Source organism: Theobroma cacao, chromosome 4 (genome assembly GCF_000208745.1).
Source record: "Theobroma cacao cultivar B97-61/B2 chromosome 4, Criollo_cocoa_genome_V2, whole genome shotgun sequence".
In the NCBI taxonomy this organism is placed as follows: domain Eukaryota; kingdom Viridiplantae; phylum Streptophyta; class Magnoliopsida; order Malvales; family Malvaceae; genus Theobroma; species Theobroma cacao.
In genome coordinates this window covers 119,558-146,533 of record NC_030853.1, presented here as the reverse complement: position 1 = coordinate 146,533, position 26,976 = coordinate 119,558, and the positions used below count along the sequence as shown (strand labels likewise).

The window sequence follows — 26,976 nt, the reverse complement described above, 5'->3', positions numbered from 1 at the left end:
GAAAAGGTTCTAGTTTCTTTTTTCAAAGCTACTCCTTTTGCGATTCCCTCTTCTTTTTGCTGACAACAAAAGTATGAGCTACAAGAACCTTTAATGACCCTATAAAATGCTTTCAGGCTTGCATGTCTGGATATGGAATGAGAAACGTGCTACGTTTGGTTAGACGGATATTGAATATTTCATTTCGTGCTTACTCCATTGGAATCCGTCATTCTGCCATGATTCATAGAATGGATATTGGAGGGAATAGCTATTCCCTCTAATTAATCAAAGTCCACGCCTCAAAATTGCTATTTCCAACTTCTTTTTATTCTAAGTTTATCAAAATTGAATGCTTAAATTCTAAATTTAATTTTTAGGTTATAATAATTGAATTTGGTCTCTTTTCTATTACTTATATAAATCCAAATTCTTATAATATAATAATTGTTAATTTTTTATACAATTGTTATCACTTATAGTAGTCTTCCATCCAATGTTGACATTACGATGATTATGTTCGCTAATACTGACATCGTATTGACCATGTTACACCAACGATGAGGCAATTGCCACGTTTTGGCAGAGCTGCTTAGTTCTATCTTCGATCACTATGATATCGTGCATGTTATTGTCGAAGGGCTCACAGTCAGGGATGCCTCTATTCTCTCCTCCGAGTCATCTTACTTATATTTACGGGCAACATGATCAAACCTCACCCACCTCAATCCTTTGATGCATTCAAAATTGGGCATCCTGGCAAAATGCTCAGATCCTTTTGTTGCCAATTGCAGTTGACAAGTGTAAAAGCTAATAAGAATAATATTGGGCTAGTCCTACAAATAGGAATTTTAATGCTGGAACAGACATTTACTATTGAAGCGTCAGAACTTCCACAAAGACTAAATTGAGGTTGTAGCCACATACTCTAAAGGAGTAGCTTAGTTTCAATTTCAATCTTTCAACTTAACAATGTCACGTATGACTGAAATGCTTCTTTACCTTGACTACAAGGAAAAACACGTGCTTCAAGCCCGTGAAACAGGGGAAACTTATGGAGTTGTTGTTTGGTTGGCACTTGACATCTAAAATGACAAAAATGTGCTTGGATCTATGTCAAAACATGCAGGGTTCAGAACTCAACCGCTTGACACGTAGAGAGTTACCATTAATTTTTTTTGTTTAGATGTGATTGGTCATCAAAATGAATCCGTTGGTTTTAGTAATTGTTAAGCTTGACTAAAGACTCATTACAAAAATAGGTTTTGGTCTACTGTGTCCACTCAAAAAAGATAACAATTAATCATATATTAATCTTTTTAACCTTAATATAATGGTCCTAAGTCTCATGTATTTAATTTTGTTTCCCCTTAATAATTATCTTATAACTTTATTTTTTTATTATTTCAATTTTTAAATATTGAGGAAAATTTCCAAACCTACCCAATAATTTTGTGAGATCTAGAAAAGTTCTCCTCAATTCAAGAGAATTCAAAAAAAGCACTTAAGTTGTAGACTTTGTTGTTGGATTGATTCAATATTTCATGAAAATGGTTTTTATTATTCTTCCTCTTATTATTATTATTATTATTATTATTATTATTGTTATGTCTTTTATCCTTCTTTCTATACTATCCAATCCTCTTATTATTTTATTATCGTTTTACTTCTCCCTTTATATTGGAAAATTTTTTAAATTCTCCATAAATTTTGGCTAAATTTTCAAAATATTTCCTCGGGAATGTTTCAAGAAAGTTGTCACCATAATTTCCTTGAGATCCCATCATTGCTCATATTTTCATTTACTTGCACAATTAATAGATATTCCAATGCATGTGATGAAAACAAAGAATGATTCAATTTTCAAATTATTTAAGAGTTAATTTATTTGCTTTAACTTTATTGTTCTCAATTAATTTTCTCTTTGAATTGTTCTCTACTTATTTTATCTATTCTACATTCTTATGATTATCTGAATTTCATTCACATGTTGGAATAATTATTTTTATATTTTTGAAACACTCCTAAGACTTTCGTGGAGTGCATTAAAATATTTTTCACCTCAAAAATTTATTGAAAGAAAATGTCACTACAAATTTCCTTAACATGCATTAATGAGACCATTTTGAGCCTTTGTTGTATCCCCTATGATGGTTAGTTAATTTAGTCCTATAAAAAAATAAATAATTTTCTCAATTTTTTTCTTGGAAAAGAAATAAATAAATAGTAAGAATAAAACAAAGAAATTGGAAAATTATACCTCAAAATCACTTCTAATTGAGCAAGGGCTTGAAATGATTTGCAATTGGGCTTGGCCTTGACTACGCTGATAGACTGAATGGACCTGGATTGGGCTTGTTTAGAACCGGCCGACTTCTATTTTTCCTCTTCCACCCTCCCAAACGCCGCCGTTTGCCCTTTCATTTAAACCTAAAAAACCCCTAAAATTTCCTTTAATCCATTTCTCTTCTCAGCTGCTCAGCCGATCTCTCTCTTCTCTCTCAGTATAGCGCGGTTCAAAGTTGCTAAGCTGCCTCCTCGTTGACTTTGGTTCAAATACATATAGACCTTTTCTTTTTCCTTCTTTATTTGAATTTTTTTTATTGTTCATTCTTGTATTTTATTTTGGACCTTTTGTGTTGGGCTTCATATGTTTGGATTCAAAAAAATGATGGCTCAATGTAAATAATACCAATTCAAAAATTTAATCAGATATTTATAAAATTTAGATATCTTATCAAAAAAATAAGATTCGGATTAATATATCTTAAAAATAACTGCTACTCTACTTGTTAACATCCTTATTTTTAATTAGAACTTTAAACCAGATGTGAGTCTTTTGTCGAATTTCAATCTTGGATCATTAACTAGATATTGTAGTCTAATTAGGTAATCGTATTGTAAAACAATTTTATTATACAACAACATCACAACAAACTTTTCTTGGTGCATCATTTAGTTTCATCAAATGCAATATATGTAGACTCTTTAACAATTAAAAAACTTATTTTAAACACTTAATCGAACATAGAGTTAATTTTATAACACATGAAAATAGTTTCATCACTCTTAATATCAAATTTTCAATGGTGCATTTTTCATTGCTCAAAACATAAAATTTGCAACCAAAAGTCTTTAAATGTGAAATGTTTAATTTTCTTCTTTTGTAAAGCTCATACGGCGTTTTCACAATCAAGGCCTAACCAATATTCTATTTAAAACTTAGTGAGTTGTGTTGAAAGTCTAGACCTAAGAATAGTTTTGACAAACTTTTTTGATAGAGCATTTTTCCTGCCATTCCTTTCAAAATCTTATTTTTCCTCTCAACAATTCCATTTTGTTATGGACTTATAGGATTCAAAAATTATATTCAAAACCATTTTCACTACAAAACATTTTCAAAACTACCATTTTAAAAAATTGCGTTCAAAATTATTTTCATAAAGCATGTTATTTATGGTTTACTCATTAGTATGCATGTTTTAGGATTTTATGTCAAATTATTTGTTTAGAATGGCATGTTGTAGGATTTATTTTATGCATTGTTCATTATATTTGGATGCTAAGAATGCTGTCTGCTTCATTTATGAATTTGATTGATTTAAATTGCTAATGCGTGTCTTAGTGTTGTGTGGACTAATTAGATAATTGTAAAGGTGGAGCTCCATAGCTTGAGTAGAGACCTAACACCTTTCCACTTTTGTAACTTATCCAAACCCATCTCTAGCGCAGTATGATATATAGAGGGTAGGTACTTTGCAAGGGGTGTAGTCGCTTCTTTGAGTTCTCAGGCTCGTTAATAAATCTAGTTGGCAACTCGATCTTTACCTTAGATGAAAATTCCTTATGGTACTGTTGTGCCAATGGTCTTATGAACCAATTTGGAAGTGTCGGCACCTGGACAGCCTTATATGGCACTCTTATGTATGTTGCATGGAATTTTTTTTTTTGTTTTTTGCAACTTATGAAATGCAAAATCTATTGTTTGATGTGGACACTTGCGCTTTAAATTTTGAAGATAAATTGTTTGATTGCAATATGATATTTGGTTGGATTAATTGTGGAAATAAATCGCATGGTTTATTCACTTTAAGAAATAGGGATAGTCGAATGTCATTCCCTGAAATTCTTACTTTTACGGATTCTGAATGAACTTTTAGGCTAAATTGCTTCTTGATAACATGTATTTTAATTTTTTATACTATGGATATTTAATTGTTTCTAAAGTCTATAAGTAAAAAAGTCCATATAAAAACGTAAGAGTATTATGTATTTAAAAGTGGATATATAAAAGTTTAGTAATTTTTGGATGTTCTAAAAAGAAAATATGAAGAAAGAAAATGAGACTGGAGAGATAATATATATTTTTGATGGTTATGTTAGCGACTAATGTCTCTCATCCTTAGTTAAGTGCCTTATTTAAGAAATATTTATTTCATTTTTTTGTTCAATCAAATATTTATTTCATTTGATGTACTATTACCTACCATATGTACCAAAGAAAATTAAACTAGAACATTTCCAATTATATGAGAGCAAGCTCTCGAGGATGAAAGTAGAAACATGAACATCCTTGTAACCCTAGTATGCATTGAATGCACCATCTAAACATTGCTTTTGACTTAGCAATCTTTGGTAGCATTAAAACCTCTATGTCTTTTATTTTTAAAAAAAAAATACATTTGAGCATTTGACTCATTAGATAGTATATGATCTATTTATCAAAAAAAGTAAGGTTCAAATCCCCATTTTCCAAATATATATATATAAAAAAGTAAAGAGTTGCCTCCCCAAGAGCTAGTTTGTTATCTCCGGTGAATGTATTTAGAGTAAAAGGATAGTTTCTGAATATAAACAAAGATGATGTTAATCTGATTTAGCTTAGGGTTTTGCAAATAGTAATTACGTGCATAGTGTGTGGGAGTCAATGAGGATATATTTTTTTGGAGGTTCATGTGAAGAAAGACATACTAAAACCCATGAAGGCCAGACAAGATTAGAAGGGAATATTTGGGAGGTTGGAAAGGAATTAGAAAGGAAATGAGCAGATTTAGGGTTTACGAAGAGAACACATGAAAGCAAACAAAACCCACTTTTGTGGTGGGTCTCTCATTACTGAGGTCAATGGGTCTATAGTATCTCTACATATAATAATAGTATAAATAAAAAAAATAGAGAAAATGAAAAAGGTCCTGTATATCCTAATCCCATATTTATGTACCAGCTTTCTCTTTGTCTAGACTAGCTAGCCTCTGCCCATTTGAACGTAGAAAAAACCACATTAATTTCTTAGTGTGAAGAAAGTCTTGGGATAAAAAAGGAAAAGCATATAGACAAAAAGGAGAGAGTTAGATTGGAGAGAGGAGGGTGGGGGAAAAGGAATCAGAGTGGAGAGACTCATTCTTTCTCTAACATATTTTATCCCGTCGTCTCCGGGGAAGGAAAATCAAAGCCACCTTATTATTTCGGTGAATTTTCTTTTTGCTTGTTTAAAGCTTGGTTTTGACTAAGAGAGAAACAGAGAGCGACAGAGATAGAGAAAGAGAAAGAGATACCTTGTGCTCTTCTTCCTCTAGTGTCATTTTCCGAGATATACTCTCGAGGAACGTCATTGCCAATTCCTCACTCTCTCTCTCTCTCTCTCCCCTTTCCCGTCAATGCCTTTCTGGATTTCTTTTTCTTTCTTTATAGATTTTTCCTTCCCCTCGCTTAAAAGACACTTCTCTCTCTCTCTCTCTCTCTCTCTCCACCCATCATCTGCTCCTCCAAGCCAATACTAACACTATTTCTCTCTTTTTTTTCTTCAAGAGCATGTTTGTTTGTTGAAGAAGATTAATTGAAGAGTCTTTTCTTTCCTTTTTATCTCCTCTCTTTAACTCCTTCTTCCCCTTTAGCAAACACAATCCAAGCTGAACTTTCATAGCTTTTTCATCTTTTTTCTCACAAGTTTCTAATAACATCAAACACTTTAAACATACTTATTCTCAAGAAAGAAGAGAAAAAGATCAAACACCCACTTGACCACACTCCCACTTTTCTCATTTCCTAGGAACTAAGTTATTAATTGAGCAGCGAGAAAAGGTAACTACTCGGAAAGAAACCTAGCCGTGAACCATGCCCTTGGAAGGGGTTTTCGTTGAACCCTCTTCGAACCCAATTCCTGATCTTTCCCTTCACATTAGTCCACCTAAAGCTTCCACTTCTATGATATGCAGCAAGAGCAGTGAAGTTATTGATACAAGCTTCAATCTTTTGAGCGGACATGAAGTCAGCAAATCCAACAGCGGCACCTCCATGATAAGTGACTCACAAGCTTACACCGAGCTGTCTCTAGCACGTCCACATCCAGCTAATGTCATGGAGCAGGAGAGGCAGTGCAGAAGAAATTCAACTGGTGGCGCTGAACAACCATCGCATACCCCTCTTCACCTCACTCATCGCCATCTTCACCCAACTAATACTCACTTAAATCACATAAATCATGGGGTTTCCCTACTTGATGTATCAAATGGAGCAAGGCCAATAAAAGGGATTCCAGTATATCAAAACCGTTCATTCCCCTTTCCGACTTTAGAAAATCTTTCAAGAGAGAGGGATCCAAAGATGTGCTTCTACCAAATACCTTATCCCTCTTCCTCTTTATATTCTTCTTCTCCATCTCTCTCCGCTTCGCCTTACTTTGAAGGAGGATTAGATCCCATCTCCATATTAAGCTCAGGGTCTACTCAAGCTTCGCCCGCTTATCGGTCACCGGCAACAATTAGATTCAATGGGATTTCCAAGGATGCTTTCAAATCCCACCAATTGCACCAGCAGCCCCAACATAGCCACTATGGAATTGGATCTTCTGATACTTCTAATGGACTGATTAGATCAAGATTCTTGCCTAAGCTTCCGACTAAAAGAAGTATGAGAGCACCAAGGATGCGATGGACTAGCACACTTCACGCTAGATTTGTTCACGCTGTTGAGCTACTTGGTGGTCATGAAAGTAAAATTTCATTCTTTTGTTTTTTTTCTTTACGAAGAAGCTTGCTCTTCATAATGTTTTTGTTCTAGTTATCGCTTAAATTTGATAGTCTTTTTTTTGTTATTCTGCTTTTGAGCGGTACTGATTTTGGATTTTCTTGATAAGTAAGAGATTTTTTTGGGGGGTGAGGTGCATATACATTGTTTTAATATAATCTCTTTTGATGGGGTTCATCAGGAGCTACTCCGAAGTCGGTTCTTGAGCTGATGGATGTCAAAGATCTCACATTAGCTCATGTGAAAAGCCATTTACAGGTATGCCAAATAAAGAAAGAAAGAAAACATGCTCATTTTTATGGTTTGGGTACCTAGCTTTCACTATCTGTCTGTCACTCTTTCTTCTATCTCTTTCTCTCACGCTCACACGCGAGGCTCAGGTCTTGGTCTAATCCTACCAGCACGGTAGCCATAGAAGGCAATGGTTTCAATGAAGGAACAAGTGAGTGAATGAATGGATGTGAAATAAATAAGAGAAGTGTGCCAAGAGCCTGCAACTTTCTGAGACCAAATAGACAGCTTCTGCTGTAACAGAGAGAGAGAGAGAGAGAGAAAGAAATTGGTAGAATGACAACAGACAAAAGTAGTCATCATTTCTCAATAATACACACCTCAATACTACCTTATCAAACATCAACCTCGTGGTTAATGATGAATCCGAGACAAAGCCCAGAAGCCCACTTATGGAGAGAGAGAAAAGAGAGAGAGAGAGAGATTTGAATGGATTTTTAATTTATTATATGCCTCTATATCCTTTCTTTGGCTTTGTTCTCATTTCTTCTATTTTTCTTTCTGCTATATGTGTTCAAATGGTCTTCCTTTGCTATGACTTTGCTTTGCAGATGTATCGTACTGTTAAGACAACTGACAAGCCTGCAGCCTCCTCAGGTAATTCCTACTATTTCGTATTTGCTTAGCTTCAGCTTTTTTTAGCAGCCTTATTTTAAGAATTCTCTCTCTTTTATCTTTTCCTTTCTCTTATATCTATATGTAGATATATATAAATTATGTATATGTAATTATGTATATGTAAATAATTCATACTTTCACACAGGCTATGGATATCCACACATACATACATATATTGTTATTTATGCATGGTTCACTATAATTCTTCAATTTGCACATTAATATTATATATCTGCAAGGTCAATCAGATGGGTCTGGAGAAGAAGACATATCCACTGCTGTTAGCGGCAGCGAACGTGGCCTGCGTGGATTAATAGATCAAATAGGAACTTCAGATGGGTCATTGCAACAAGAATTGGACTATCCCTGTAATCCTACTACTACTCTGTGGAGTAATTCTTCAAGGTATCATTTCCCCTCCCTCACTCTCTCTTTATGTATGAATGTATGTATGTAAATGAGCATGACTGCATTGGATGCAGTAGCACTAGTAGCTATTGGCTTTCCTTTTTCTTTTTTGCATGGTACTATATTAGCTTAGAAATGCAAACCCACGTCCACCATTTTTTAAGAATAAAAGGAGTTGTTGTTTGTGGCAGCTTTTGCTTTATTATTTTCTGCTTGGTTTTTTCCTTTTTTTTTCTTTAGTCTCTCTCTCTCTCTCACTCTTTTCTTTTTCTTTTTTTATTATTGGGGGAAAATTTTATGCTGAGCTAAGATTTGGGAGTTTGATTGGTGTGAGGCTGTCAGCGCTGAGAGAAAAGCAATGAGAAACATAATGAAATGCTAATTAATTAATTAGGATGAGAGTAAAAAGCTGAAACTATACTTGGTTCTTTTTCTTTAGGACTCATCCCATGCCACTAATCAATTTTAAACTCTTCTTTCTTAGAGCTCAGAAAATTATCTCAAGCTCACAAACAAATCCAAAATTCGAACTCAATCAAATCCAAATTGACAAAAAAAAGTCAAATATTTAAACCTGAAAAGAATTGAAGTATTCGAAATAATTTACACTTAAGAAGATTCAAGCTTGAAATGATCCAAAACTGTAATAAATTAAAATTATTGTTGAACATATAAAATTTAATTACTAATTTTATTCTAATTCGAACCTACCTTGAAATTGATTGCATGTAAAGGACCAATAAGACTTTTCTGTTGACTTAGTCACTCCTCTAAATATAAACTATATTATATGGTGTCAGTGCTGTATCAAATAAACATATTTTGGGTAGCAACCTCATTTAAATGTTGATCATGTCTTGTTTAGTATGACTCTTCTTTGGCATATATTTTTGTTTCAAATTGACTAGTTTAAATGCTAGATACCCAAAAATCTGATATGCAAGCAGCTCACAAAAACATATATAATGCTTAGCGTAAGAACTCCACTAGACTGGATATAGGTGGTTTACAATATAAACAAAACTTGATACTCATGAGTTTTTGGTGCACTTCATCTTAGCATTGATTCCCCAGAGGTTAATCCAGTTTTCTGGAATAAAACAGCAGAGAAAGATGTATAGATTTTAATCTGAATCTTTTACACTAAGTGAACGGATCCCACATATATATGCCTACAAGTGTAAAGAAGGAAGCTTCTTAATCAGATATTTGTATAATGTAACAATGCCAATTCCAAAATGCCAATAACTTTTACACACTCTTTTGTTTTTAAATGTAGCTTGCAACACCTATTAAGGTTTCTCATACAGCAAAAAATGTTTTTACAAAAATATGTAAGTTGTTGCAAAGTACCAGGAATGATATTATTTTAAAAAAGTATTTGCAACAATTTTTGTATGCATTCTAGCAGCACAATGCACTTTGTAATAATTTATTGCAGCACAATATATACCTTTTATATTGCAAAAAAAGACAAATTTTTTAAATTTAAAAGAGTTATTGCAAATATTATCTTGGTAAACTAAAGATAAAATTTGTTGTACGTAGTGTGTACATGCTCAATTTGTAATTATATTAATTAATTAATCTTTTTAATCAAAACTTAATGGACATTATAAACCCCGACTATGAAATTTAAATTGAAGATGTCTAGGGTTTTATTAAGCAAAGAAAATTGCCTTTTGCAAGCGACACAAGTTCACCTCTTATTTTTGCAAGACTAGATTTTAACAAGATTCGAAAATAATGTTATTTAAGCTAAGTTTGGAATTGTCACTCAATTTTTATAGTTGGAACTGAAAGCCAGTACTTATGTAGACTTCAAGATAACAAGTCTCATTGTTGTCAAAGAACATGATTAGAAGATTTAGGTACGGAATTAAAAAAATCAAAGATTTCTATTTCTGCAAGTATAGGATAAATTTAGCTTTTACCATGCCACTTGAATCAAGTCGATTAAGTTATAAATAAAAAAATCACCTCTCTCTACCTAATATTTTCATGCAACCGTGAGCATTTTGTGTCGCACCCCTCTTGCAAACACATTTTCTTTGAACTTTTGCCCAGAAGCAGCATCACATACCTGCAAAAGTGAGAACATACAAAAGCTAGGTCATTTGCTAACTAGTGAACAGATCTCTAGGAATATATATATATATATATATATAGGGGTTTTGGATTGGAATTTTAAACTTGTTTGTGTTTCTTGAGGGTGGAAGAAAATTGTCAAAACACATAAAAGATTAGAAAAGGAGATCAAGTTTTGGTCAGGATACATCTCGTGTCTAATGAAGCAAACTAGAGTTTTTTTTTTTTCATCCCTTTGTTTTTGGTACAACCATAGAGTTGATGTGTGATTAACTGAATTCCACTGAAACAACAGGTGAAAGCGTAATTTGTATTTCTCAAATGGTAATTTTCCTTTTAAGTTTCAAACTATATGGTACATTTTGATGTTCCGAGAAAAAGATTTTATATGATAATTAATTAAAAGATTAATTACATATTTAATACTTGAATTATAATCAAATATTCGATTTGGTATCTAGAGTTTAAAATTTGCACTTAAATACTCCAACTTTGCTTCGTCAAATAGTGTGCAACTTAGACTAACTTCATTAAACAAATCGATGAGGTGGTAAAAAACAATTGATAAGAATGCATCATGTGTTAACATTTATTGGATGTTATTTGTCACTTCACTCGTTTGACTAATAGAGTTTGCAACATGTTCAATTTGCTTAATGAAATGAAAATTGAAGTACTTAATTATGAATTTATTTTCCTTAGGTACCATATCAACAATTTTACTATAATTTGGATACTAAACGTGTAATTAACTTTTAATTAAAACATAATATTAATTATTTGGCGTGAAGTTTTGTCATTTGAACCACACCTGATTTGGTAGCAGAGAAGCATGGTTGCACGCAAATTCGAATGATATAGATGGGGTGAGAGGACCATTATCCTTCCAATCCAACAGAACTGAGGTAACCTTAGCTAAAAAGCCTTCTATATATCATATGTTTGATTACTATATACGGTAAACAAATCTGTGAACTGTTGCAGGAATCTTGTGATTCAACTCCATTGTTGAATTGCAAAAACCCAAGCTTGGAGTTCACATTAGGCAGACCGGACTGGCATGGCACACAACATAAGTAATTTACTATCACACTTTGCTTCTATTTACATTTGATGTGTGCTTCGCTGATTCTTCCCCTTGTATTCATAAATGGACAGGCATACATGAAATACGAGATTAGATCTATATTTGCAGCCATTCCAGCTTTTTCAATATTAGTAATTAGATATCTAAATCTTTTTGGGAGATTGTTTTTAGTGATAAAAGTTGAAGTTTCATTATATAAATTTTGATTGCAAGCCTTTACAAACAAACGAGAAAAGAAATTAATTAATCTTCATCATTTGAGAAGTAACCATCTTGTTACACATACATACAGTCAGTCAGTCAGGTATAGCCACTAACTCTATATATGCTTGGTATGAGTATATATATAACAGAATTCATTTGTAAATGGATTAATTGACACATTTTAAATGCCAAGTAGTGAACAGGGGAGTTCACTTGAAATGAAATTTAGAGAGTTATTTTGGCAAAGCAACACCTTGTCTTGTCTTCATTTTATGTAATTCCTTAGCTATATATGTCAACAGTTGAATATTGAAACAATAGTAATGAAATTATGGAATTAAAATTGTTGATTTGAAGTTAACACTTGTTTTAACATTTCAAAAGTAACAACCTTGAATTTGAAATCAATTTAATGAGGTTTATAAATTCGTTTATTGCAAACAATTCCTAACTACTCTCTCTTATATATATATATATATATATATATATATATGTCTTTGTAATATTTTGAAATATTGAGAGGGTATATATGGGCTCTCCCACTTTTCTATATGCTTGAAAAAAGTAGAATAAGTTGTCCATTGGCGACTACCTCCATGATAATTGTAATTAAAGCTAAATTTGGTGCTAGTTGCTCCCTTTTGACTCCAACGCTCTGATTAATGATGGATGATTGGTAAATGATTGATTTGATATGGTTTTAATTAAAAGGTAAACAGTCGGGCCATATTTCCGAATGATATGAAGAACATATGTATATATGAATATTTAATTTTTATGAATTGTATGAATATATAGTCGGATTGTTAGATCAAGACACTTTAGCAGTTTTCATTTAAAAATTCAATATTATTGGACATCAAAGAAGCAGCATGAAAGACAGACACAAAAACAAGCAAACTAATGAATTAGTTTCCTACATTCAATGGAATTCTAAAGGGACTCCGATTCCTCTGATTTTTTTTTTGTAATCTTTTCCAATCTCCTCACTGCAATTCAAATCTCAGAGTCACCATTGTCAATCTCATCGCCACTCCTCTTTTCAATATCACTGAAATCAATCTCATCGCTGTAGCAGAGTGTAAAGTTGAAGAGATTGTCATTGTTCCCGAGATAATGAATGCTAGCTCATCACCTCGTTTGGGCTCTTTTTAAATTTTTGGGATTGGGATTTGGGCTTTCTTACCTATTGTGCTGTCCTTTTCTATGTCTTTGGCACAGCCTTTTCTCTTTTTCTTAGCCACTAAGATTTCCCCCCCAAGACTTACAATTTTGATGATCGGAAAACCCATTAAGTGATTAAATGCCACCAATCATTTTTACATCAATTGAAATGATCTTCCACTTAATCATTAAAAGCAGTATGCGCAAAATTATTAATGGTTAAACCAGTCATTTGCCAATCATTCGCTTTCTGAATCATACCATATCCCAAAATACACGTTAGAAAACAAACCTGTGAATCACATGAAACTCCATCAAGTATAGTATACAATTGGTCCATAACTATCATGGTTTCCACTACAAGCTAAGCATCAACCCATCTAGAGGAATAAGCATACATCATTCATCCAGAAATGATTGAACTCCAAACAGTCAGGACCCTTTTTACACCGGAATTTTGTTACCCAGGATGAAAGATAAGACAAACAGGAAAATCTAACACCATGCCAGCAAGCAGGCTATGTAACTAGACAAACTGTAATACTATACCATTACCTATGATTCTGGAACCGCTGGTAATCGGCAAATACAGTCATGCTTCTGATCTATATACAAGCAACAGCATCTGAAAACACACACATGCACAGAAGCTGTCAAAAACATAAGTGCAAGCATAAAACTTGTACAAATATCCAGAGCATGCAGGTTTCTTGAAGGCAAGCCTGGGACTTATGTTCACAAAAGCACTTCAATCTGAAACTTTATCTGATTCCTGGTAGTGACGGGTATGCCGAGCAGAAGAGTAAACTGAAAGAGCCGATCCAGTCATGCTCAATGAGTGCTTAGCAAGGGCCACACTTTTCCTAGTAGCCAACCATACAGCCCAAATGAACCCAACCCAACCTGGTTCATATTGAAATATCAACTGAAAAGCACCAATTTTCTATTGAAATATCAACTGAAAAGCACCACTCCAGAAAATTCAAGTTGCATAAATAAAAAGCCTAAACAATATCCACTACGAAAAATCTGAAGCTTCTTGCTGAAACAGCTTGAGATGGCAATTAGGAGGGTATGGAACTCCATAATCAGTTAAGACTACCATAATAGCCTAAAAATGTTAGCAGTGCCAAAAAAAGACAGCAATTGGCACAAAAGAGACAGCAAACAGTGTGGATACACTCATAACAAACTACCAGAATGTGCACTATGAAGGACCTCAACTTTGTCGCTGAAACATCTTACACGATTTCTAAATTTGGAGGCCATGAAACACCAGAATAGCATGAATAAGTAATGCCAAAAACACCAAGCAACCACAGTGTGTGAGAGCATGCAAACTCATACACATAAAGGTAGCCACTCACACCATAAAGCAAACTTAGTCAATAAAGTGCACATGGTTATACGTTTGTGCTCGTAGGTAGGCCAAGCCATACAGCATGAGTGAGAGAGAGAGAAAGTGAACATACTCATGGTGATGATGGGAGATACAACCAGGTCAAGAAAGTAGAAAATCTAAACTCAGTTCACCATTTCTGGGCCCTTGCAAATTCTGTTTTCCAATTTTATACATCCTAAGTTTTCATCATATTTTTTCTATCTATCTTCAGACTTTGGGGCACTGAAGGACCAGACAAATACTTCAAGGAGAAAATCAAGGAGATGATTTGCCCCAATATAGAGAGTTCTGTGTACAGCAAATTCTTGCAACTTCATTTGGCTTTCCATATAAACTCCATTCGACTGATATCCGTTCAGGGTCATAGGTTCAGCAAAAATTTATATAGATAAAAAAAATTCAACCCTAAATAAATTAATTAATTGAAATGCTTCATCTTGTGGTTTCTAATCCAAGGATTAAAATTGGATTTTATAAACAGAACAGAATCTAAAAATTTATAAGAATGAAACCAAGAAAAACTAAAGCAGATGCTTAGAGATGTACCTGCAGCTACAATAACAGCTACAATTGCAGAAATTGTTGCAGTAGAAATAACAAATGCAGCAACTGATAAGGCCCCAATATATATAGCTGTTACACAGGCAAAGAAAAGAGCCAAGAAGCCTCCTGCAGCTGCCAAAGAGATGAGAAGAGAGATGACGATGGCATTGACAGTTGCAGCCAGAAAGAAAAGCATAAATACGAGCAATCCTGTTAAGGTAAGAAGAGTAATAGTCCCAACCTGCAGAAGTATTGGTAAAATGAAAAAATCAGAGGAATTCTGAAGAATGGGAATTATGGGAGGTAGCAGGCAAGAGGCAAGAGTATGGGCAAGAGAAGCAAGCTAATAATATGATGTAATCAGAATCAAAGGTCACTTATTTATCATAACTAGAAATCAATATAAGCTGCAAGAAAGAAGAGCTGCTTGGTGCATAAGAGATCCACAAAGAAGTTGGAAGGACAAATGTAGAAAAGTGATCAAGTCCAGAGGCACACAAGCAATTCCAAACTCATACCACAATATGTAACTCAGGTATAAATACGATGGAACCATCATGATTTAAAGTTTTCCATGTCATTTACTAAAACAAAGCTAAGAAAAAGCTTATTAGGACAAGAGATTGGCAGGAAAAATATGTGCTACTCCATTCAATTGATAAACAGAAAATTTTGCAGCATGAAAGAGCATCAAAAACTAATTTTTAAATCAAATCAAATCAAATAGATAGAAAAGGTAAGAACGAATGAGAAAACGAGGAATTTTGGGAAGTCTATCCCCGCTTATACAAACATCAGATAAGTTGTTATAGGAAATATTCACAATTGTGTTTGCTCAAGCAATGTGCAAGATTAAGCCATAGTTAGTTACAAGTTAAGAATGAATCATTTTTAATTTATCAATTCTATAGCAAGGAAAGTTCATCGATTTAATTGAATAATTAAAAGAAAAAGCTCACAGAAATGACGAGAAGAGCACGAATAGGGCTGCCTCTACGAGTCCACATCAGAACAGCCCGGCCAGTGTTTCTAGAGGCTTCGCCCAGACGAGGCCCGTTCTCGGAAATGGAGATTTTGATCCGCTGCAGCAGCGGAGTTGATGCTGATGACGATGCATCGGGGAAGATGATCATCGAAACCAAACGATGAAGAACGCCGTAGAGCGTCTCCTCCCTGTGGCAGCACTTATTTTCGTCTGCGGACACGCCGTTCATATTTTCCGCCATCACGGATGTGCTGTTACTTACTGTAAGTTGAAGAACGAAGGGTAGATTACAACCACCTTCTCAGTCTAACTGTTTGATGGAAAGTGGAAACTTTCGGATTAGTTTTTTAAATAATTTATTATATGTCATAGAATTGAAATTGTATGTCATTATTACGTAAACTAAATTGAATCCTGAGTTTGAGCTTCAGGATTTTGTGGTCAAGGATTTCAATGATATTTTAGAACAAGTTAAAGGTTTTTTTTTTTTTTTGAGTGCTTTTTATAAGTATTTTTAGAGTTTAGGATTTTATGATTACGAATTCTTAAGGAAGTTAAAAGATATTTTTATTTTTTAAAACATTTACTTATGAGGTAGTTAATTAACTTAATTGTCACCTTAAAATTGTAAACATACTACAATTATTTTATATTTTTAGCATGGATTTTTTGGTATTTTTCTTCTTAGATTTTTTAGGGTAATAATAATAAGGTATTATAAAATATAACTTTAAAAAGTGTTGTGAAATATAACTATGAAAGAGAATATTAAAAAGAAGTCGTAAGAATGTAAGAAGATCTACTATTTCATTTCTTGTTTCGATCTATTGAATTAACTACAATATCTTTATTTATAAATACACTTAGATGGAAGGGAAAAAACTTTACATAAATAGAAAAGATGAACGTAATAGATAGAAATATACACTAAATGAAATTAGGAGATAGAGATGTACCAACGTAAATATATACATTGGATATCCATAAAAATATTGGATATCATAAAATACAATGGATATTGATATATATTCATAACACTCTCCCTTAAATGTTCATTATTCTGCTTATTAAAAACCTTAAGCTGAAAAAACCCAGTGAGATAAAAATCGATCAAAAAGAAAAAAGAGTAAAGTGCATAATCCAAAATTGCTCCCTTTCAATTAAGTTATATTACCACTCAAGGGGCAAATTAATCTTGCATCTTATTAATTTTTCTCATTCCAATGCTATATACTAATTTCTCAAATACTGACGTTGGCAATGATTTGGTAAAAAAATCTATAAGATTATTGGTGGAATGAATCTGTTTAACATCAACTCGTCGACTTTCTTGGAGTTCGTGAGTGTAGAAAAATTTCGGCAATATATTCTTGATCTTATCACCTTTAATATATCCTCATCTGATTTATGCAACGGAAGTAGCATTATCTTCATAAATTATAAAAGGAGAATTTGTAACCGATGTTAAACAACAAAAATTATAAATATGCATTATAACGAATCTCAATCAAACACACTCTTTTCCAGCTTTATATAGAGTGGTAATCTTGAAGTGCTTGGAAGATGTAGTCACTAGTGCTTGCTTAGTAGAGCGCCAAGAAATGATGGTGCCGTTATAGCAAAATAAATAACTGATTTGAAAGCAAGCCTTATGCAGATCAAATTTATATCCTGCATCAACGTATCCAACTAAATTAGAGTTAGTGAAATCCTTGGAATAATATAATCCTAAATCTATGGTTCCTTAGAGATAAATGAAGATATGTTTTATACCATTCCAGTGTCTCCGTGTTAGCTTAGAATTAAAATGTGCCAACAAATTTATCGCAAAAAGCGATATCCGATCATATACGTTATGCCAAATACATCAAAGCCCTAATTGCATTGAGATATGGTATTTCAGGACCAAATATTTCCTTATCAAGTTCTCTAGGACGAAACGAGTCTTTTTAGAGATCAAGAAACCTTACAACCATAGAGGTGCTCAATAGGTGAGCTTTGTCCATATTAAAACGTTTAAGCAATCTTTCAATATATACTAACTAATGGACAAGTATTCCATTTGCTTTGTGCTCAAGCTCAAGACTAAAATAAAGTTTGGTTTTACCTAAACCTTTAACGTCAAACTCCCTTTTCAAATATTTAACAGTTTTAGATAACTCTTCTAGAGTTTCAATCAAATTCATATCGTCAACATAAAATTGCTATTATAGCAAATCCTATTTCTAATTTTTTAATAAACATGCATGGGTAGATAAAATCATTTTTGTACGATTTTTTAATTCGGTACTCGCTTAAGCATTGACACCATATGTGGCCGAATTGCTTTAACTTGTACAAAGATCTTTAAAACTTTATTGAGAATAAGTTGCGGGGAATGTATGCTTTAAGCATTTTGAATCCCTCAAGAATTTTCATATAAATATCGGAGTCTAGTGAACCATATAAACATACCGTCACAATGTCCATAAGACGTATTTTTAGTTTTTTAAAAATAGCTAGGTTAATAAGGAAACGAAAGGTAATCAGATCCTGCACAAGTGAATATGTCTCATCATAATCAATCTCAAGTCTCTATGGGCAACGAGTCGGGCTTTATACATCACGACCTTATTTTTCTCATTTCGTTTCTGGACAAAGAACCACTTGTTTCCAATGAGCTTTACATTGTTGGGGGTTTGAGCTACAGGTCGAAAAACCTTTCATTTAGCTAGAAAAGCCTATTCAGCTTGTATTGCTTCCTCCCACTTGGGCCAATCTTGCCTTTGACGATATTTTATAATAGATCACGATTCATAATCATCGTTTATAATCTCATGAACAATTGAGAGTGCAAAAGCATCATCGATGATTATCTCACTCTTATCCCAAATCTCATTACCATATGTAATGAAAATCTTAATATTCCCAAGGTTAGTGGTCTTTTCATGGGTTTATGCCTCTTTAAGGGTAATAGGCTCTCTTGGAGCAAGCTCAACACCAGGGTCTTTAGGAGTGGATTCCTGATTCCTCCCTTTTTGTTTTCAAAGAACAGTGTCTTTTAATCCTATCAGTCTTCCACACTTTAGGCGTGAGCCATTTTGATATATTTCAACCTATTCTTCAGGAGTAGCAATCTTAACTAAATCATTCACAGCTAGAATATGAGACTTTGTAATGTTGGCAACTTCATTAAATGTGTCAAGAAGTCTATTAGCAATAGCCTGTAAATGGATTATACACTGTACCTTATTTCACATTCAGGTGTTCTTAGGTTTAAATGGGATAGATTTTTCTCATTCTAGGAGAAAATCTTAACTGGTTTTTACTTCTCAACCATGGAAGCTTTAGATATCCTAGTTGGTGGAAACACCATTTTATCAAAATCACAATCCGCGAATCTAGTAGTAAAAAGATCACCCGTCATTCGTTCCAAAAACCTAATAATGGATGGTGAATCAAACCCAATGTAAATGTCCAAACAACGTTGGGGACCCATTTTTGTCTTTTTTGGCCATGCTACAAGCACCTACACAATGCAACCAAAGGTGTGTAAATGTGAAATGTCTGGTTTATAGCCTAGAGCCAACTACATGGGAGACTACAGGAGACTAGCAGTAGGGCGCAATCTAATTAGTGCTACTGTATGCAAAACAACATGATCTCATGTTAAATAGTTGAGCTTTGTCCTCAATAATAGAGTACAAGTGATAATTTGGATGCATTTAATTAGGAATTCTATCAATCTATTCTAAGTATGAACATGTGGAATCTGGTACACAACCTCGATTCCTAGTGAAGCACAATAAGCATCAAAGCTCTTTGATGTAAATTCACCAACATTATCCATCTTTATGTTTTTAATTGGATAATTAGTGCAATGTGTCTTGACCTTTATAATCTACGCAAGTAAACGTGCAAAGGTGACATTACGCTTAGATAAAAGGCAAACATGGGACCATCTACAAGATGCGTCCACTAATACCATGAAATATCAAAATGGCTCACTTGTCGGTTGTATTGGTCTACAAATATCACCCTAAATTCTTTGTAATAAGGAAGGGGATTCAAGATTCACCTTTGTCATAAAAGGCTCAATAATGAGTTTTTCTTGTGAACAAGTTTCACAAGTATGATCTTTGGACAACAAAATCTTTTTATCCTTTAAAGGTTGTCCTTTAGTATTTTGGATTATCCTACGCATCATTGTAGTACCGAGGTGACCTAGGCAATCATGCCAAAGTTCAAACCCATCGGGATTTACTAGTTTCTAGGAAATGGTAGCATAGGATTCAACAGCTCTAATAGTGACACAATACAATCCTATAGATGAAGCTTCCAACTTCTCATGGATGGTTTTCTGGCCTATCTTATAAGAAGTGGTGCAGAGATATTCTTTATTTTGCTTATAAATTGTCTCAAAATGGTTCCCATTATGATGTACACCTTTGAAGGTAAGTAGATTCCTTTTTAATCTACTGCTTAGCAATGCATCCCTGATATGCAAGGTGGTGCCATTTGACAGAACAACAGTGGCATTTTCAAAGCCATCAATAATCCCAACGAGACTTGGTATTGTGTGGACATTTGCCTTGCACAATGTCACACTTGAGAAAAAATGCTTGCCACAAAGTATGGTATGTGTCGTTGCATTATCAAGCAAACAGACATCTTTTTTTTTCTTAGTGATTCCCATTTGCACTTGTATTGATAACTTCAGGTGTCCTAGGAGGCCACCGCCGCTTCAAGAGATGAAAAGAGGCTCAAGGTCCGTTGTCAGCTATAGGCTAATTGGACGATATACAAAATGAAAATCTAAATGATTGAAGAATTAAAAAAATTACCTTATTAGTTGATTAAAGCCTTGTGTTGATAACGTGTTGTAAAATATAACTTTAAAAGTGTTGTGAAATATAACTTTGAAAAAAAATTAGAGAGAAGTGGTAAGAATTTAAAAAGATATTTTATTTCATTTCTTATTCCAGTCTATCAACCATCAACTACAATACCTTTATTTATAGGCACATATAGATGGAGGGGGAAATGAATTTATATAAATAGAGGGGATGAACTTAGTAGATAGGAATGTACATACACTAGATGAACCTAGGAGATAAGAATGTATCAACATAAATATGTACATTGGATATGAGGAGATACATTAGATATTATGAAATACAATGGATATTCACATATATTCATAACATAAGGTAGTTTTTTGAGTTTTTCTTTAACCTTTATTTTCTCTTTATTTTTTTTGTGGATTTTTTATCACATTATTTTATATAGTGCTTGATTATAGATGGTTATATATGTTCAAATTTTTTATTTTAATTTAGAGAAGGAAGATTCAAACTATATTCTTTGAATATGAAATCATGTTGAAATCATCGAGCCAAATGCTCCGATGACTTTTTTCTTAGAAAAGGTTTTACTTTTAATTTTTATTTGACATCAATATTATTATCAAATTCTTTAATTTCTTCACAATCCTATAATACCTCTCGATTTCTCTTTTATATATAGAGTTGTTTTATAAGTTTAGGTTGTTTGTAAATTTTACTTTCTACATTTTTAATGAAAACTCTTGGTAAGTAATTTATATAATGCATTGAAATGTGGGATTGGCATCCATATCCAGTAGCTAACTATGACGGCTCCATGGTAAATCTTTCACTAGTACTTGTTCAACCTTAGCAATCATGGTAATTATGTTGGTATTTCATCTTAGAATCTTTTTCATCTTGATGATAATCTAAACTAATATGTCTATCGTATACATAGTCAACAGACCTTGGAAAGAAACCACGATTCTTTTCATGTAACGTTACCTGTTTTGTAGTACACTAATGTCCCAATAAAGTGATGAAGAAACTTAATTTCAGGAAATTCAAACTAAATGGCTAGGCTTTCCTTAATCCAAGATTCTTTTGTAGGCAAGGAATTGTGCCCAAATAAGGCGGAGAAGGCCTAAACCAACACGCCAAAAGCAAGGTGTCCAGTGAAGTGACAAGCACGACGGACAGTCTGTTGGGCAAGAGCACCCAAGATGAAAATCTTGCAATAAATGCGTTGGGCAAGGGAGCTTGAGGGAGTGGCGTAGAGACCAATAAAAGGAAATCCACAATCTAAGCACGGAGACTAGTGATGCCTGCACGACAAGAAGTGTATATGGGATGAGAGGTCTCATCCCCACCCTCTGTCATGGGCAAAGGTTTTGTGGGAGGTTTTTCTAGTTTAAATATCGTCAATTTGTGAATAAGGATGATTCTTTTTAGTCTTTAAAAATACGATATTTTTAAAAATAACTTTTTTTATTTTAATTGTTTTTAATCAAAAGAAAAAAGATTTTTAGACAAAATTTTCACAAGGATGTACTTAGTGGGTCTGCTTTCCTCTTTCCCTTTTACTTTTGTAGACCTCCTCCTGAAATTTTGGCATTCATCGTACCATTAAGGTTTGTAAATTTTCTAAACATCAAATGAAATTTGAGAATTTTGATAGATTGTAAAAATTTTGATTGATTAACTTTTGGACTCAAGTAATGCAGGTAGGTTTTCCGTCAATTTTAAATTTGACAGGAAGAATATGAAACGACATTCCATTTGACTTTGTGTGCCTGATGAAAACAACTACTATAAATAGAAAAAACTCAATTAGTCGACCATCAAGAGATGTTAGTCTATTAACCATGCTCAATCATTTCAAAATTTTAGAAAAGATAAGTTTTAGTGGAATAAGGTGGCTAATAATCAACAAACCAGTTTTAACAAAGTTTTTCCTTGTTTTTTAATCAATTAATGGTAAAATCTTAATCGATTAAACATTCAAATAAATGCATAATTACACATCAGGTCAAGATATGAAGGACTCCTTAAGAGTTCCTAAAAGGACTGTTAATCTATGGCTTGTTTAGACAACAACAATGCTTGTATTGTGCTTACAATGACTTGAGGGCTTAAAGTAGCATCAACCTTGAATATCCCTTCAGCATCATCTATGTGAAGTAAGTCTAGTTGAGATTGCAGAAGCGTGACTGGCATGAAATGATTCCCTTCTGCAGCTCTCTTCTCAAGCCGACCAGCAAGCACCTCAGCCCGGGCATCCAACAGAACAAACTGCACCTTACTGGCATAGCTGCCATGTTCATAAGCAGCATCAGCACATCTTAGAATTTCTCTGTAATGTTTCTGCAGAGAAGAACACCCAAGTACCACAGTTTTTCCAACTACTAAGTTCTCTTTTAGAACATCCCTTAGCATTTCCAGCCACGGAATCCGATCCTCCTCTGAGAGGGGAACACCTTGGCACATCTTTTCTGTGTATTTAAATGATTATAAACATTAAAAAACAGTAACATATTTAACCCTATAGAAGAAAAAAAAAAAGACAAAATCATGAATATATGCTCAATAATTATGTCATTGATTGCTATGCTTACCTTTATTTGATAGTGGATGGAAATCATCAGCATCAAGAAAGCCACAGTTCAAAACTTTGGCCAACATGTCACCTATTGTGCTGGTTAAAGACACAAAGCCAGTAGATGAGCATGAAGAGGATCTTAGTTTACCAGGACATGGGAACATATGTGATGTAGACAGCTTGGGAAATCGGTGTAAATATAAAGAATGAAACAAAAAAAAATTAAACAAAGCAATAAATGGGATCAACATAATCTTATTTGCATTACAGTAGTACAATATAATAATTGAATCTGCATTATAGAATAATAGAATATATTAAAAGAATTCATAGAGTACACATAATTATTGTCAAGTCAAACTAATTACGAAGAAAAAGAAAAAGAAGAGAACTAACAATTGATCTAGCGGATCTTGATGATTCCATCAACATCAAAGTGCTTTCTAAACAAAAGATTTCTTGGGCTCTCAATGAAAAAAAGAAAAGATTAAGAGGTAGAAAGAGAAATTATATCATAATAAACAATGTCCCAGATTCTATATCTGAATATGACAATAGGAACAAAATCCTTCAGTCAAGTGAATGAATTAGAGAGAGATTCTAGTCATGCAACTAAAATAAACTTCAAATAAAAATCAACTATTACCTTATCAAAAATGATGTAAGAAAGTTAAGCGGAAAGAAGAGATGTTGTCACAAAATAATCATACAACTTTTGGGAAAGTTCTATTTGAAAAACTAATAATTCGAAGCAAAACATTTTTCATTATGTCAAATTGTAATATGTCATTCCCTATCAATAACCATTAGACACTATATGTGCTTGTAATAGCATTTTCCTTTATTTTCTATTTACACAATATGGACAAATCTCGACATATCATTTTAACCCTGTTCTCCACTTTTTTCTGGGCTTGAAAATCATGGGGATTCGACTGCAAATTGTCACACCCCCACCTTCTGAAGCACGGAATGGCAATTTTAACAGTTTGAAAACCTAAACAGATTGAATATGGTTTGATACAGAATTTGTATCTACAAAATAGACAAGACTCATTTTATTGAATATATAACAGTTGCTTCAGGTAATGTACCTTAGGATTCAAGACCATATCAATTAGACTGAAACATACAACCATGTAACAGTGAAAAATTTTACAAAAAATTCAATTCCATGATCCCTTCAAATCCTATGAAAATCACATGTAGACCATAATTGCTAAAATCTCTAAACTCATCATTACTAAAAATAACATGGTGAAAGAATTGTGGGTAACAATGCCATTCAAAGATCAGTACATTAAGATGCACAAAACATTCTCTTGAGCTTTTATTAAATACGCAGATTAGATACATGTTCTCCTGACAAATCATCATTTATTATCACCAAGAGATATCTAATAGGAAATTTCAAAAAGATATCAGGCATGGGTCGTGTATGGCAATGACTATGTTGTTATTGTGCGGATTTAGCCACAAATAAAAAGAGTAAGTCTACTTGCTCTTCAATGTACTATCTTCATAGGATTCTGTGTGAACAGAAAATCTCCTCTTTCTAAGATACTGCAGAAGCAAATTCCAAATAAAACCAGCGTAACAGATTCCACTTTGGCCATGAAAGAGATAAATTTAAACCTTACCATCCAAAAGAAAATTAGAAATTACTAGCAAGGTATCATTGCGGAAAAATTGTCATATATAATGGGCAAGGGAAGAAGGGTGAAGAGCATAGCATAATTATCCAAAACATTCATTTCATGGAAGGCAGCTACCTACACATGATCATTTTAATGAAAGTTTATCACAAATAGACAACAAATTCATCATTAAGATTCTGTTTGATTGACTTTTCATATTTTCCTTTTGTTTTAATTTTTTTTTTTACTTTTTAGCCATTTTTTTAGAAAGAAAAAATTACAAATAATAATAGTATCAACAAATGAAATCTAAATTAATAGATAATTTTTCTTTTTGTACGAATAAATATGTGAAGAGATCAAGAAACTTAAATGAGGCAAAGAGAACTTCTTAGTTTTAGCTTTTACTGCATTTTAGACAAAAGGTACACAATGTAAAGGTGATCATTATGAACGACAAATTACACACAAAAAAATAAAGGGAACATGTTGCATGAGTTTCAACACTTCTAAGTTCCATGTGCGACAAGCAATTCAGGAGGGGATAAAACGCTTACGATTTTCCAGCTCCACTAACACCCATAATCACAACAACTTTTCCTACTAAGAGAAATAAAGAAAATATTAAGGCATTGCATAAACAGCTAAACGAGAACAAGGACTAAAATGAACTGAAGGAAGGAATTAGATATAAAATGGAAATTTGAATTTGATACCACAATGAGTTCCAATTATAGCATCAATCTCAACTCAAAGTATAGCAATATCAGATAAAATTACCTTTGTGATCAGAAGCCATATTAAGTGGGACAATATACAATCTTTTAGCGACAACAGGTGGAAATTTTAAAAGTCAAAAGTAAGACGGATCCTTCCTTCACTAAGAAAAGACGGTTACTCTGCAATTTTCAAACACGAGAAAAAATAAACATTATGATCCAACTAGAGAGAGTAGCATTTTAGAAAACTCTACTTGCTAGCTTCAAACATAGAAAAGGAATAAATGATAAAAGAAACTGACAAAGTCCAAAATTCATTTATCATCAACTACAAACTCCATCATTTACAGTACTAAGTTTAGCTTTTAATTAAATATATTCTTTCCTATGCTCGAAAACAGTAAGATACCAACCATTTAATCCCTAATCCAAATATTTTCTTAGCAAAATGACACTCAGATTTTGTAAATGCTGGCCAGGACACAATCACATACCTAAACTCTATTGAAAAACGCAACTCTGTAATTTTTTTTTTTAGTTATTCATTTGAAAACTTCTGCTGCCCAAATTACAGTTCTCAGTTAGCAATTTAATATTAAAATTACCATATCATCCTTGTTTTCAATTGAAATTAACACTTTACCATTCCAACTCTCATACTCGCAATTGCTATTGTTTACATCTCTACCCCTAACAGCCTATCAAATTTTCAAGTCAACCAATCATTATGAACGAAATCAAATTCAAACGAGCATTTTGATAAAATTAAATCAAAATCAAAAGTCATATTTCCATGTCACATGAAATGAATATATCAAAACCAGAGCATCTGAGCATTTAGTTTGATGGTATATACATACATACATCCTGTGTCGAAAGAGCTAAAGTTTCAATCCCATTTCCTCATATCAAATATATATATATATATATATATGTATATCAAAACGAGAAGAATAACAGTAATAAAAAGAAGCGATATATTTGGTATATAGTTAGGAGGAAAGAGAGGGTAAAGCAGTTACGAAATACTTATCGGATTGGAATGAGGTTACTTTAAATTTCAGTTGGGTTGTCGCCGGATATAGAGGCGGTAATAAGAGGAGAGAGATTGGTTTAGTATTCCCCTCCCAACGACTTGACTTGGCCCTAGCCTCTCCACTCCAGGACAGCTTTGGTTGGTGGAACTGGAAAAATACTTGTATTTCTGTTTTCAAAAGCGAAAGACTGGATGAAGGGGAGAAAATTGGTGTTTTGAAGCTGATAATCTATTTTTACGGTACCTTTGGTAGTTACAATGTAACGTGATTGTAACTAACGTAATTATAAAAAAAATAATATTATAATATTTAATATATAAATAAAATAATAATTAAAATGTAAAAAATTATAATATTATAATTTTTATTTATAAGTATTTTATT

At 33.2% G+C, this 26,976-nt stretch overlaps 3 protein-coding genes across 9 annotated transcripts; 1 reads left to right on the top strand and 2 right to left on the bottom strand.

The window, feature by feature from the left end:
* On the top strand, positions 5,689–11,632 carry LOC18600680 (transcription repressor KAN1). Of its 2 annotated transcripts, none has more exons than XM_018118838.1 (7): positions 5,689–6,970; positions 7,187–7,263; positions 7,848–7,893; positions 8,163–8,319; positions 11,237–11,315; positions 11,395–11,486; positions 11,569–11,632. In XM_018118838.1, exons 1-7 carry the CDS (start codon positions 6,094–6,096, stop codon positions 11,576–11,578), a joined length of 1,338 nt encoding a protein of 445 aa, XP_017974327.1. In that variant the 5' UTR covers positions 5,689–6,093; the 3' UTR covers positions 11,579–11,632. The 2 variants fall into 2 exon arrangements, with proteins under 2 accessions (XP_017974327.1, XP_017974326.1); XM_018118837.1 differs by having other exon boundaries at positions 8,154–8,319.
* LOC18600679 lies at positions 13,145–16,155 on the bottom strand. The gene is made up of 3 exons (XM_007031277.2): positions 15,770–16,155; positions 14,814–15,051; positions 13,145–13,768 (listed from the first exon to the last, which is right to left on the bottom strand). The coding sequence occupies exons 1-3, from the start codon at positions 16,034–16,036 to the stop codon at positions 13,614–13,616; spliced, it is 660 nt and encodes a 219-aa protein (XP_007031339.2). The 5' UTR covers positions 16,037–16,155; the 3' UTR covers positions 13,145–13,613.
* LOC18600678 (probable gluconokinase) lies at positions 22,572–26,814 on the bottom strand. 6 transcript variants are annotated; one of them, XM_018118615.1, is made up of 6 exons: positions 26,578–26,812; positions 25,617–25,735; positions 25,394–25,436; positions 23,596–23,665; positions 23,216–23,295; positions 22,572–23,092 (listed from the first exon to the last, which is right to left on the bottom strand). In XM_018118615.1, exons 5-6 carry the CDS (start codon positions 23,280–23,282, stop codon positions 22,671–22,673), a joined length of 489 nt encoding a protein of 162 aa, XP_017974104.1. In that variant the 5' UTR covers positions 23,283–23,295; positions 23,596–23,665; positions 25,394–25,436; positions 25,617–25,735; positions 26,578–26,812; the 3' UTR covers positions 22,572–22,670. The 6 variants fall into 6 exon arrangements, with proteins under 6 accessions (XP_017974104.1, XP_007031334.2, XP_007031335.2 ...); XM_007031272.2 differs by lacking the exon at positions 23,596–23,665 and having other exon boundaries at positions 25,394–25,439; positions 26,578–26,814; XM_007031273.2 differs by lacking the exon at positions 23,596–23,665 and having other exon boundaries at positions 26,578–26,814.

Bases quoted from the DNA above. Each gene is read 5' to 3' on its own strand.
- LOC18600680 (XM_018118837.1), top strand. From the start codon at position 6,094: ATGCCCTTGGAAGGGGTTTTCGTTGAACCCTCTTCGAACCCAATTCCT. The intron at 6,971-7,186 runs GTAAAATTTCAT...GGGGTTCATCAG, and splicing joins GCTACTTGGTGGTCATGAAA to GAGCTACTCCGAAGTCGGTT. The intron at 7,894-8,153 runs GTAATTCCTACT...TATATCTGCAAG, and splicing joins CAAGCCTGCAGCCTCCTCAG to GTCAATCAGATGGGTCTGGA.
- LOC18600679 (XM_007031277.2), bottom strand. From the start codon at position 16,036: ATGGCGGAAAATATGAACGGCGTGTCCGCAGACGAAAATAAGTGCTGC. The intron at 15,052-15,769 runs GTGAGCTTTTTC...ATACTTCTGCAG, and splicing joins GTGCTCTTCTCGTCATTTCT to GTTGGGACTATTACTCTTCT. The intron at 13,769-14,813 runs GTACATCTCTAA...AATATGAACCAG, and splicing joins AGCTGTTATTGTAGCTGCAG to GTTGGGTTGGGTTCATTTGG.
- LOC18600678 (XM_018118614.1), bottom strand. From the start codon at position 23,450: ATGTTGATCCCATTTATTGCTTTGTTTAATTTTTTTTTGTTTCATTCT. The intron at 23,093-23,215 runs GTAAGCATAGCA...TTAAATACACAG, and splicing joins CCATCCACTATCAAATAAAG to AAAAGATGTGCCAAGGTGTT.